The 14,324-nt window shown below is 40.9% G+C and overlaps 1 protein-coding gene across 1 annotated transcript in view; it reads right to left on the minus strand.

Annotated features, from left to right (window-relative positions):
• The window catches only part of LOC147708117 (zinc finger protein PLAGL1-like), a 149,073-nt gene that overhangs the window by 114,824 nt on the left and 19,925 nt on the right, over positions 1 to 14,324 (minus strand). Inside the window, exons 2-3 of the mRNA XM_086925308.1 lie at positions 13,911 to 14,060; positions 6,019 to 6,141 (exon numbers count right to left, since the gene is read on the minus strand). Of these exons, the coding sequence (XP_086781434.1) occupies positions 6,019 to 6,141; positions 13,911 to 14,057 (270 nt within the window). The 5' untranslated portion in view covers positions 14,058 to 14,060. The remainder of the gene's footprint in view (positions 1 to 6,018; positions 6,142 to 13,910; positions 14,061 to 14,324) is intronic.

The following is a 14,324-nucleotide window of genomic DNA, read 5'->3' on the forward strand; positions in this document are numbered from 1 at the left end:
CCAGAAACCTTGGAGGGAACCTCTGCCACAGGATGGCAGGCTTGCTTTACATAGAAAATGTGCTGACTCTGATTGCCTGAGAGCTGCTGCCCGTCTGCAAGGAAATTTACATTTATTTTGGTGCTGCACTTCAGCTCAAGGACCACTTTCTTCAACACAGACATGGTTTGATCCTGATTTGATCCTGATAGAATGTGGTGCTGAGAGGTACCTATTTTCCCAAGACCAGCAACAAGTCTGAAGGCCCTGCTTCTGCTGACCTTGCCTGCAGGGATGCACCCAGCTGCCTCATGGAGTGCCGAGACACACACACTAGTGAACAACTCCAGAACCCCTTTCTATCCCTCACCAGAGACCAGAGAAAGATCCATCAAGAATCAACTCCTACAAGAACAGGTGAGGTTTGTTCACACACTTCCACCTCACCACCTTTTGTTTTTCAGATCCAGTTCACTAGACGTATCAAGAAGAGCATCAGCTGTCCCAATGTCTGCTGTTTTGTCCCTTTAGGCTTACATACCATTTTCCAAGTGGGTCAGACTGGTCTACCCCCCTTCATTACTGAGGTCCATCCCACTAAGTGTAGGACTTCTACCCAGAAAAACTAGGACCCTCAGATTGTGACATATTAACATTTTAAAGGACAACGCATATGCTAAAATCTCAGGACATACAATCTTCCCAGTCAGAGGATTAAACTTTCCTGAAATCTAGGAAAATGTATACTCCCCTGTAGTTACTGCTTCGTTTATGCTACTGTAGTTCCTTCTTTCATCAAGTTTTCAATGTTCACAAGAAATGGTATGGTTCATGAACCTGTAACAAGATAGTGGGGATAACCAGAAATCTCATGTATGATATTGCGCAATTGACCCTGCCCCTTAAAGACTGGAGAAAAAGTAAAAGGTATTGTTGGCCATTGATGTGATCTGGGAACATGTTACTGTAGTGGAGCTAAGGTATAAGGCTGTGCACAGGGCCTCAGACCCTGATATCTTGCGGTACTGATCACGCAGGCTGGGCAGACTCCTTTCCATTACCAGCTAAAGTTCAAGAAGAATTAAATAGGACTACAAAGAAAAAACATGAGGCGCAGGGTATGACACATGGTGCAACAAAGAACCTGAAAGGATGGGTGCATAGGAAATAGGAAGCAACTTTGGTGACAGTTTGCTATTTAAATACCACCTTTTGGACACCTGCAATCCAGATTTGCGTTTATCGGTCAAGTGCGATTACACACCATTTGCATAATGAATAATGACTGGCTAGAAATTAAATGTTTTTGTGAACTACAAAATGTATTAGCAAATGAAAGAAATGTGTGACATGTTACCACGGACAAGAATGAGGGGTTTATGGAAAGAGAATGAATAATGTTCGTCCTTGGTGTATTGGCATCCATGAGGGCAACAGAAGGACAGCGAGTTTTAAAGAAGGGAGTATTTAGAGATGTGGTTGATCTTTTCTAAATGACAGAAAGCATACTGTTGATAAATTGTATTCTAAAAATGACATAACTAAGAACATTAATTCGAATCTGATCCTATGTTACTCCTGTGGAAGTGTGCAACAACCTGAAAAATAACGAGTTCACAAATGAAGTAAAAATCTGTTTTAAGTCATAACGATCTGAACACAAAACATTATTGAATCTCCAAAAAGAGGTTTTATAGAAACATTGCTTGGATAATTAAAGAGACAGAAAGTATGAAAAATCATGTGTACACTGGATCAAAAGGAATATCAGTTCATGAGTACCAACGTCATTCAACCATAGTGGCATATCAGGTCTCTCTGCCTTCAATTGAGCCACCCGTGTAATGGCACCACTGCTGGCACTAAACTTTGCTCAGCCAGTACCATCTTGGTTGTGCCCACTCAGCAAAGGTTTTGTATATGCAAGAATTAAACACCTAAAGGAGGAGTTAATGTCTTGAAAAAATAATCATGACCATGTAGCACAGCAAGGTTTTTCCCTGCTCTTTGTGGTCATTATTTGATTCCAGTTGACCATCAAAGTGACCTGGCGGGCAGCCCAGCAGAAAGGTCAGAGGTTTAAGCCAGAATAGGCATTTCACACAGTTCTAAATGATGGGGAGGAACCACAACTTGGCAGAGGGGAGGGTGCTAGTTTACAGTAGGGATCCTGTTCCACCAAACGCTCCATGCTGTAATAAGTCGGCTAAGCCAATTTGTTGGAATGCCAAGAGTGCCACACCTAAGAACTTGAATTCACAATTACAATGTGGGCCTAGGATACTATCACTAGTGCAGCTGACACAATGGTCCCAAATTGTATTCTTCATGGCAACAGTATCAACAAGTAATGTTCTTGACCTTTCATCAAGTACAAATACGTGTTGTGACTATGACACATCGGCTGGAAGGAATATGTGTATTATAGTGCTCAGAGAGGTGCTTTCATGCAGCCATGGAACCACACTAGGAAATCTTGTTACTTTGCAGTTTGGTTGGTGGGCAGATGGGACATCTTTCAGTTTTTTGTGGATGTCCAACATTTGACAAATTATAGATAACCCCATCTGTCTTCAGTTGAGGACCACGAGCAGACCTTGGTCTGGATTTTTCGTTTGCATTGCTTTTTGCAGCCCCTGCATTTAATGTCCTCTTTAAGGTGGAACTATTAGGTCTACTTAATGTGGGCTTTAGCAAAGATGAGCTCTTATTTAGAAGTTCTTCAACAGACATCCTTCTCCTAATGGTTCACCTTCCATCTGTATGCCACATATAATAGAGTTTCATGTCTCACTCCATACGATGATGCCAACTTGTTTTGTACACTAGTGAATGCATTATACATGCGGCACATTTTCCTTAAATGCGCTGGGCGTACCTAGAAGGAAAATGCGGTGAATGCACTGCCCTAATGGCAGCGGTGAATTTGCGCTTTCCTGGGAGCAGCGCACTCATGTGAAAAACGGAGCGGCTGCATTAAAGCTGCTCCATGTTTTCATAGAGAAGGTGGCAACCCGCCTGAACTTTTAAATGAGATTAGAGATCCCTTTGCAGGAAGGGCAGAGAGTGACTACACCCACCGGCAAGAGGAAATCTGGGGGGTCCATGGGATCCCTTTTCCCCCCTCCAGAGGGGGGCGCACAGACAGTGCACTACCTTTTAGATGGCACAATGTCAGTGCACCTCCTGAGAGCTTCTTTGCCTCTGCGCCCACATCTGTAATACTGCGTGGGCACAGAGGCAAAGGTATTCCCCCTTGAAAATAGGGGGCACCCCCTTAAGATAGAGCTGGCACTTCATGTGCACCAGCGCTATCAATATTACAGAAGAGGCTACACAAGCGTCTGCGTCCCCTTCTGTTATACCAAAGTGCCCCGGGGGCGCACAAAGCAGGCGCAAAAAACAGTTGCGCCCCGGGGGCACTTTGTGTGATATCGCCCTAGCTGTTATTATTCAATCAATTACTCTCCCTATGTATTTGGTCTCATTCTGGAACTGTCTGTCAATTGCTCTATTTAACACTTGATCTTTGGTGCACTAGACATAACAAGTAGTATGTAAAACAAAGAACAGGAAATACTGCAAAGCAAAATAAACTAAACACTTTTAAAAACAAAGGACAGAATATTTTCAGAGACTAGTGTGAAAGAGGAGCGTTGGGAAGGTGAAAAAGAAAGACCTGTGAAAAAACATCAAGCAACATTTATTTTGCTAAGGATTTTTGTTCTTTATTGCGTTTAATCTCTCTTTTGCTGTGATGTAACCAATAGATAACAAGATATTGTGCTATGCGTGAATCTGCAAGAAATGGATTTATGCTACAAAACATTTATGAGATTGTGATGAGGTGTGAGGGGCAAGAAAGGACAGTAAATATTTGGGAAACAATCAATGGAGTGCAATGGGGAGCAAGGTGTAGGGCACACTTTGAAGCTTTAAGTTGAGGACAACAGGTGGCACTCTACAGGAGGACAATAATCAGCTTTTTTTGCACAGCAACAGGAAGCATTGTGTGCTTGGCAACTGGAGGTAGCCTGACATACGTAACGGGGAGTTAAGTAATCTTAGGACTTGCAAGAATTCAGTCTTTGGAGAGGGTAACAAATTGAAACAATGATGAGTACAAACGAATTGGAATAATTTTGTTTTGGGGTAATGGGCAAGGGGGGAAGTATGCAGGATCAGTAAGAGATGGATATCACTGGTAAAATGGATATAATAAGCATTAGGGCGATGCAGAAGCAATTTATAAGACTGCGAGGTGGGTGAGATCTAACACGTTTGGCAGCTGATTCCACAACCGAGCTTGAGCACTAGTTCTTAGTTTAGAACCAGAATTATAAACCCACCAAAGTAAAATGAACACAAATATTTTTATAAAATTAAAATGTTTAGTGTTGCATTAGGAGTGTTTTGTCATTCCTTTCACACACATAGGACTGTGTAGCCTTAATTAAGTAACTAATTGTGTTTCATGTATTTCAATAGTCCTCATACAATATTTTCATTGTATTTAGTTTGTGTATCTTCTGGCACCTAATGCCTATACCTCAAGTATTGTTCTGTAGGTTCAGAGGGAGTTCTACTTCAAATTTCAATTAACACACAGTTTGCAATAAACAAAAGGTTTTAACTACAGAGGCTAGGCACCAGGCACCATGGTTTGTATCATTGAAAGTGCACCGGGTGCTATGGGCTTGTGCACTAGCTTTTTGAACCCCTAGGGGATTTTGGTAATATGGAAGAGGCGTTCGTACAGCCCCTTTTGTATTACAGATTATGCTTATGCTTAGGGCCAGATGACCGACCATTGGCATTAGCGACTCGCAAATTGCACAAAGTTGCAGGTCGCAATTTGCGAGTCGCCAATGTACAACAGTGTCAGAGACGCTGTTTGCGATACCCAGTGGGGTTGAAAATTGCATGCCTCATTGGGCATGGCTGGCCCTCCCAGGTATGGTGGCCTGCTGGGCTCAGCAGATCTTCATGTCTGGGACTGCTTTTAAATAAAGCAATTTTTTTCAAATGCATCCCGTTTTCCTTAAAGGAAAACGGGATGCATATAAAAACAAAAAAAACGTTTTTGTTTCATTTTTTAAGGGCAGGTTGTGGTCCCTGGGACCACTGCCTGTTCCTAAAAAATATTTCCCCTGCATTTGCTAAGGGAAAGAGGTCTCCTGGGGACCCCTTCCCTTTTGCGATTATCTTACCACCCTCTTTAAGAGGGTGGTAAATTGGAAGTGTTTTGCGACCGCAATTGCGGTCACAATACATTCGTACATCGCTTGTGAGGTCACTATTAGGAAGGGAACGCCCCTTCCTAATAGGGAGTCGCAATACACTATTTTGACAGTCGCTAATTATTTGAGACAAGCAATTTCGTGTTAGTACATGGCTCAGAGTATATTTGCATGTGCAAACAGGTTGCAAGCGGCTTTGCGCATGCAATTTTCCGTTGCACACCTGACCCCAAATGTGCACTGGCGCAATTCCATGGGCGTGTACCCTGATTTGCCTTGGGGCATGCCTCAGAGAACTGAGGGAATCCATTGCCTCTATTTCTGCTATATTACAGATGTGGACGGAGATGCAAAGAAACCTTCAGGACATGCACTGACTTCATCTCACAGAGGCGGGCCGCAATCTGTGCAACCTAAGGGGCAGCTTCAAAGGGGTGATGAAGGACCTAGAGGCCCTCCAAGCATTCCTCTGCAGGATCGTACTGTCAGTCACTGCATCCGCCTGAAGAGGGATCTCTGTTTCCCTAAGATACGTATGCTGTGTCGGCTATCTGCACAGTGAAAGGCAGACCATCTCTTCACTAATGCACTGTTCTTGGTGCAAGCCCGGGCTCACACCAGCACTCGGGGAGGACATTTACTGTGATAGGTCGCACTATCTTGATCTGTGCCCGGTATCCCCAGTTAAAGATGCAATGTGCCCTATATATATAATACAGCCCAGTACTGGTTGGTTAAGTTTTTCACTAGAAGAAATATAGAATAAAGAAGGAAGATAAGATATCTAAATGAAACTTACTGTGAAAGGAGGTGGTGAAATACAAACATCTGCTTCTTCTTTGATGACAAATGTGGAAATTTCCATGAACTTCAAATAATCTGCAGCATACCAGACCTTCAGTTCTGTATGTGGATCAATTGGCTGTGGACAAAAAACGTATGTTTTAACCAAAGGAGTATGACTTGTAACTAGAAAACTAGAAACTAAATTTAAACATCCTTAATAGACTAATGGGGTCATTCAGAGTACGGCAAAGCAGGTGGACCTGTGTAAATTAGTAGTGCTCCTAGTCCACCAAACTTGTGACTACCCCACTCTGTTCAAAGTTGGGGGAAGCACTGGTTTCCAAAGGTGAAGCCACTAACCTGACAACTTTTCTGCCAAAGGGTAGTTAATTCATAATGACAATCATCTGGTCCTTTTTAGGGAAAGGGCGCCTCTCAATAATTTTTGCTGCATCAGGCGGCTATCCACGGCAGGAAGAAAACTCCCTGTGGGCAGGATGGGTAATTCTTTTATTTTTCTAAAACAAAATTTACTGTGTAAGCTTATTCTGGAAAAACAAAATTTACAAGCAAGATCAACAAATATGGCATCCACTTGATTTAGTGAAATGTTGTTTACTGCTCACCAATAGTAGTTCAGGTCTGTCTGATTTGTCTTCTGGTCCCTGCAATAATTTTTCACACATTTTATTCAGTCCATTATCTGGGCATGTCTGCAACAGTAAGAGACTGCCGTTATGTTATTTTTTTTAAGTTTTATAAAACACAACTGTTACACTGGTGGGAATCCTTTTGATAATTATCTAGTTGAACCAGAATCGAGCTAGACCAGTATACAAATGTACTTAAAATGAAATGTTTTTAATTATTTTACAAACTATAGATGATTATGAGTTTCCTTTAGAAAGTTAGGAATTTCACTGCTTAGCTGCAAGGAAGCAAAAAGCAGGGTAACCTTTTCTCATTTTTCTATATTGAGGGATCACCAGGGTATGATCATAAGACAAAGGAAGGGGTTGGTTAGGGACGTATTTCTGAAATTTGCTGTGAAGATATGGAGGAACTTATGTGTTACCTGCACAGAGAGTGAAACATAATGTTTTAAAAATATATTTTTTTCCCACTGGAAGCCAATGAAATTGTTGTCTGTTGTGGAAAGCATGTGCTCGATGACCAAGGCTGAAAATCAAGCACACCGCAGTATTTTGGATCAGTTTGGGTTTCGCAGCCAAGTAGTCGTGTCTTGAAATTATGATAGCCTGAAAAACTAATTTGTGGCATTCTAACGGAAAAAAATATTTTTTTCACCATTTTTTTAACACAAGAAAACAGGTGGAAGTAATCTTTTTGACCTAAGGTAAAAGCTAAGATTTCTAACTATGGTGTTATGAGAAGGTGGTGCATCAAGATCCAAAGGCCACCAATCGTCTGATAAAACAGTATGGAGTGTCCTAAAACCATCACTTCCGTATTGTCAGAGTTGCAGAGAAGCCATTTGACCACTCCTGAGGCAACACTTAAAGTTGGGTTAATTTAATTCAGCCATTAAAGTCATCAGCGTACATCGTAATAAATCCCTAAAAAATTTCTTATCTAATCATTTTGAGGCAACCGAGCCATATAGAAGTTTAACAAAGCAAGGCTCTAAAAGGAGGTGGTTAGCCAGTTCAAAGCTGAGCTTCCGATACCAATCGAGTGCAGTCAATTTATAAGCATTTCATGGAAAATAGGTCATAGGGTGCAAACTTATCCAGAAGAGTTAATGCTCCTCAGACACCTTGTTTTGGAAACCCTGGCAGCTCATGAACAACTGCTACAAGTACCGACTCTGAGCTAAAACATAATCTGTAGAGCCCAAGATGGAATTCAAATTCAAGGAAAGAAGAAAAGGCATTGTTAATGAGTTGTTCAATTATTTTGATGGAAATTGAAAGCAGAGTGATTTGACAATAGTTGCTTGGAATAATGGGGTCAGCCAAATATTTTTTTTAAAGAATTGGCGGAACCATGACAAGCCTCCAACTTAGAGGTACCAGAGCGGTATAAAGAGAAGCATTGCACACAATTGTCAGAGCTGGGTTATGCTTCTCAGTGTTTAGATGGAGAATACTGACACAGTAGGCTTCCCGAGGGGACCCAGAGCAGTGTTCAAAGGACAGACAAGGAAAGTTAGTCATTAGTTGGTTTAGATCATAGAATTTGAATAATTCAGAGTGTGACCATCATTCTCAGCCAAAATAGCTGAATGTTTGCTATAATTCAAGCATAATGTATCAATTTTCTCAAGGAAATATTAGCTATTTTCAGCTCAATGCATTAGGGCTAGAGATATTATAATCAGGCTACTCGCACATTCACTATTCACTATGGCGAGCCAGATTTTAGAGGGGGTGGGGATTTTAGGGCCTACTGTCCATTAAGGCAAGCAGAAAAACAGGTGTTCTGTTCACTCAGAAAGTAAATAAGCAGGAAAGATGCCTTTAAATCTTGTTTTCAATCTCACATTTGCTCTGCATTCAGACACAGAGGTCATGTGTCAGCTTATGTCTTCTTACAATTTGCTGCTTGTTTTATCCTGGAAGTTGGTATTTAGAGGACTTTGTAAACTGAACTGTCTGACAATCGTGCTGTGCAAAGAGCGTGAACTGAAAGGCTGTAGAATATCAGTTTTTTCCGGATACACAGCTTTTAAATAGCTTGCAAATTAACTGTTCAAACATTTCAAAATATATTTCAGTACTTAAGCAAGCACAATGTATGCTATTCTCTTTGATGATAAAAAAAGATTTTAATAGGATAAAACAAATCATAACACTATTTGGTGATGTGCAAATGATGAATATTTTTGCTGAAACCCAATTTCCACAGATTATTGGTTATAGATTTTTATAGGTTATATTCTTTAATCAGTAAAACTGCATGTTGGTGGAAAGGTCTGTGGCCATTTCAATGGAAAACGTGCTGTTTGGGAATGACAGTGCAGAACCACATCATGCTTTAGTGATATATTTATTAAAAGTGAGTTTTTATTTATTTTTTATTTAAAGCCATTTGTAAAGCGCCTGGTTACTCAAGAACAGAGTGTCCCCGCGCTGAAAACTGCATTGACGCTAAAGGAAGGAGCGCCGGAGGACCAACTCAAGGGGATAGGAAGGAAAGGGCTTAAGTGCGTGGGAATAGGAAAGTTTTAAGTTTTCCCCGAAACCTGGTTTCAGAGGGACCAAGATCAAAGATGAACTCCTGCCTCCCGCCCTGATGACGAAGCTATCAGTGAACTAGGAGGCAAGTCAGGTATACCATATATGAGCTAGATTCTTATTATGTATGGAGCAAAGGTTTTGTTTATTAAATCAAACAAAACTGTTTTTTGTATGCAGCAGATATGTTGAACTCACATATTTGAAGATACTCTCATATGTGACTATGAAGAAAAAGGTGGCTCTATAAGATAAAATATTTGGCTAGGATCACACAATTTGAGACCAATTTAAGTACATTACAATTAGGTTGAGTAGATTATTCAAGTCATTAGACATGCAGATCTGGTAAAAAAAATTACAATTGTTTTAGTCCTATGTATTATAGCTCAAATGAGTAAAACAAAAGAGCAATGACAAAAATCACTTTTGAAGAATTCGTAGAAACTGGAGTCTTTCAGGAGAGATAATAGGACCTATTAAGTCTAACCTTTTGTTTATAGTGCCATGGAGCTGTAACATAGCATAGCTTAGTCACTGTGTAGTAATTACATCCACATAATCATTCACATCTTTTACATTCCTTTATAAGACAATTTAAATCAGCCAAAACTAGGGATCAGAGGGCTTAGGATGTTGAGAGATCCATGTCTTAATGGAGGCTAATACGTTAAGTAGCCAATCATCCACTTTTTTTTTTATCACATTAACATTTTTGTCTTCACTATTAAAAATAGCAGTAAAGGGGTGCCTATCCTTATGAGGTATGAGACTTTCCATGTGTTCAAAATGGCTTCATAAGCATAACTCCTATTTATTGATAGCAACATCTGCATAGAGGTATTGGAGACTCTCACAAAACTGCTGTGAAGAGGGCCCCCCAACAGCTACACTAGACAGTAAGGATCTGATGAATAGATCATCCTTACATTCAAGTAAATTCACTAACTCCCTGCGCCTATCCGCATTATCTTTAAAGTATGCTGTCACACTGAAGACTGTGACCATCAATACAAGGCAAATCTGGGAAGCAACAGCCAAAGCAGGGGCATCGTCAATCTCAAAGCCATGACAAGTAAGAAAAGGACTGGTCAACAACTATCCTACTGCCACAAACTCAGGATCAGGAAATACGCTGCAACAACACCAATTTGACATGCTCTCTGCCTTCTACCAGTCAAGACAAATCACTTGAAATGACAACTTTCTTGCAGATAATGAAACATAGAGCATGCCATCGGACAAGTCACAAAGAGTAACTCCATAATCACACTGGGGGTGATGCACTTGATCCACACTCCTTGTTCAATCAGCACGGTATGTAGAGAGCTTAGTTGTGTAGTGAGCTTCATGATTATTATGAACATATGTAAATATACACTCATCCTGACCCAATGCCTTTCTATAGTCCTCTCTCCTGTGGTCATCAAAGGCCTGATGGAAGCAGTGGAAGGACAGATGAGAAGGCTTTGAACTTATGTCTCCTTTTATCCATCCCCATTAGAGGTGTTTCAGGTCATTTTCCCTTTGCTAAGTTCACCGGGGTCAATATATCCACCAGTCTTTTTCAAATTATCAGTGCTCAAGTCACACAGTGTTTGATAGGTCATTATGGTCACCATGTTGGAAACAGAAAATAATCCAGTACTCTTAGGTCAGTACAGTCAAAGGCTGTTATCTGTTGAAAGGTACTAAGAGATCATACCATAAGAATTGTTGAATGACGCATTAGCTAAAGTTTCTTATACAAAGCATTGTGGGTATAATGGGCAATCATCATGAATGTCAAGAGTATAAGGGAATGCCAGAACAGCTGTCTAGAAGTCATGCTACAAACAGCGGCACCATCTCAGTTACATCTTCAAAACACATTCATGATTTTGAAAATACTGCCTAGACAATGCAAATGAAAGAACCAAAAACCCACTGTGTGACCCCAAAGGACCTAACAAGTAGGTACGGACTGACATTTGAAAGTTAGGAGACTGGTTTTCTATTCATAGAAACCCAGCCACACCTTATATAACATCATCCAGCAGTCATTAGATCAACTTCAATAAAGGATCTCCAAATGTAATTCCCCTACTAGCCAGTTTGAGACCCTGACATCGACAAAATGTCTGCAATCTCTTTCAAAATTAGTCCTGAAAGATACACAGACATGGAAGATAGTTTTACTGAAAGCAGATAAGAATTTTTGACGTTTTCTTGTTTTGGTTTCAAACTATGACTGAGCAAGAAGTGCAAATAAAAAAAGGGGTACAATGTAAGGATCAAACCCCCTCCACTGAAGGGGGGACAGCAAGGAGCTGGAATAGCATCAATAGTTTTAAGAAACTAGCCCTTCGGCAACATGAAAGGAGGTAAAGATGTAACTACCTGCTGGAAGATAAGGATATTTACTCAGCTGCATTAAAAGGTTATCAAAAAACTATTTTAACCACAAAGGCTGCCTACTTCTCATCTAAAATCCTAACCTCTAACAACAGATCAAAAGAAATTTTCTCTATTGTTAATGAACTGTCAAACCCTGATAGAGTGACAATAAAACCTATGCCTTCTCAAACTTTATGCAATTCTTTTAACCCTTTTTTCATCGATAAAATCACAGCAATTAAGGCTAGCATCCATACTTGCCCAATCCCTGAGGCATGCGCCACAATGCCAATAAATTCTTGTTCCCTTGAACAATTTCCGAAAATAGGTAACCAGGTATTCCTAAAACTGTTGTCCAAAGTAAAATCAGGCTCTCCTAGGGATTGCTGCCCACCACGTATTTTAAGCGAAGTTTTTTCCGCTCTATCCCTTCTGAACAAGTCACTATCCCAGGGCTACATTCCCGACACCTTCAAGGAGGCAATTGTTGTCCCCCTCCTGAAGAAGCTAGGGGCAGATGCCCAAATCCTGAGTAACTACCGCCCGATCTCATTGCTCCCATACCTGGCTAAGGTAAGCTAAGGTAAGCTCACGTGGCCAGATGCCTCTCTGCCTTCTTGGAACAGTCTGAGTAATTTGATCCATATCAAGCAAAGTTCCACCCAGCACACTCCACAGAGGCTGTCATACTGACTGTATTGGACATTCTTCGGAAGGCGGTCGATAGGGGGTCCCCACAGGTACTTGTGTTTCTGGATCTCTCCGCGGCTTTTGACACGGTCGATCATGGGATATTGGCCGATCATGTCGGAAATGCAGGAATCCAGGGATCAGCTCTCAACTGGATTAGATCCTTTCTGGAAAACCGTTCTCAGTCAGTCCGCACCAATCAGTTTACAGTCCCAAAGTTGAAGACTACATGTGGAGTCCCACAAGGCTCCTCATTATTCCCCCATTTGTTTAGCCTCAATCTCCTCCCTCTGAAACATGCCTTGAAAGAGAGGCAAGCTTGTACCTTCAACTATGAGGATGGCTTCCAACTAATGTTCTCAAATAGTGACTCTACCGAATCGGTTTGTGATTTTCAATCCACTAAGCTATTTATTCACAACTGGATGAATAGCAATCATTTGAAGCTTAATCCAAACAAGACTGAATTGATCCTAACAGGGAGATCACACAACCCTTGGGGACCACAATTTTGGCCTAAGGAATTAGGACAATCTCTAACCTGTCCGTTTCTGCCAAAAGTCTGGGGGTAACGATCAACTGTGAGCTCACAATGAAGACCCAAATTAGCTCATTGATCTCGACCTGCTTCTACCAGTTGAGGAAAATAAAGAAAATCTGAAGATTTCTTACCCTGGAAGCCTTAACTCAGGTAATTCTAACTATGGTTATGTCCCATATAGACTACGCCAACTCTTTATACTTCGGCATCCCTCTTTATTTCATTAAATGATTGCAACTGGTACAGAACCATGCAGCGAGACTGAGTTTTCAGCAACCGAGGTGACAACATGTCACTTTTCTCATGAGGAAGCTGCACTGGCTCCCTATTCCTCAGAGATGCGCTTTCAAGGTATGCTGCCTTATGTTCAATTCACTGAACAGTAGCAGCCCTAAATTTGTGGATAACCTTATCCAAAGGTACATTCCCACGGGTAAGCTGCTTTCTGCTCATAAGCATCTTCTATCTATTCCCTTCTTCAAACTGAAGTGTGTGGGTGGCACCAGGTTTGTTGTACAAGCTCCCAGCTACTGGAATTACATGCCCTCTGAAATTAGATCTTGCACAGACCTCTTGAGCTTTAGGAAGCTCCTCAAGACTTGGCTGTTTAGACAAGCTTACAAGTAAGCTTCCAGGAATCCGGCACCTCTTAGAGCAGTGCCATGAAACCAATCCGGTGTACGTGCACTATACAAGAACTTGCTAACATAACATAACATCAGAGAAGTCGAACAACGGGGATGAAAAATACAAATTCCTGATGTTGCAAAAAAAAGCGGGGGCATGAAAGTAAATTTAACTAAAACCTCAGAATATATTTTATCTAGAGGAAGGGCCAGTGCACGCTCATGCAATTTCATTATATTTCACTGGTGAAATTGAACCTTTTAATTTTATTTGATTTGTCTGGAGTCCAGCCAGTAGATAAAATTGAGAGCTAGCTTAGTGTCTGGCATTAACATGGGGTAGTTTTTGTTCTTTTTATAGCCTGTCCTCTATCCATCCTAGTGGTGTCTTCTGTATTGAAGTTAAATGACAAGCCATGTACACTTCCCTCTAATTAGCCCCTTGGTTGTGTTCAATTTTACAAGTTCTGGCTACCTTGACTGTAGTGAAGAAGACTTCTCCTTGATACTGATGAGCCACAAGGGTTTGTTCTTGTTCATTTCGTGCCGGCCGTACAAACATCATCCAGTTTCCAATCTCTTCATTCGCAGTGTTCACAAAGTACTTTTTTCCATATTTCATAACCTGCAAGGAGATAATTAAACACACAATGCTTAGAACTATATCCCAAATAAAAGGCTGATAATATTTGACGTCTTACTAAACCGCACAAACATATCGTCTTGCCCTTCAGATCACGTTATCAGTGCACCATATGCCTTGAAGACTTCTTTATCCCCTCTAAAATTTTCAATATCTATTTGTTATTTTGACATTTTGGGCATATTGAAAAGGCATGAGAGACTATTTGCTTGTGTCTGTGAAAGGCAACCATTTTTTTGCAAGGAT

Source organism: Lissotriton vulgaris, chromosome 6 (assembly GCF_964263255.1).
Source record: "Lissotriton vulgaris chromosome 6, aLisVul1.2, whole genome shotgun sequence".
In the NCBI taxonomy this organism is placed as follows: domain Eukaryota; kingdom Metazoa; phylum Chordata; class Amphibia; order Caudata; family Salamandridae; genus Lissotriton; species Lissotriton vulgaris.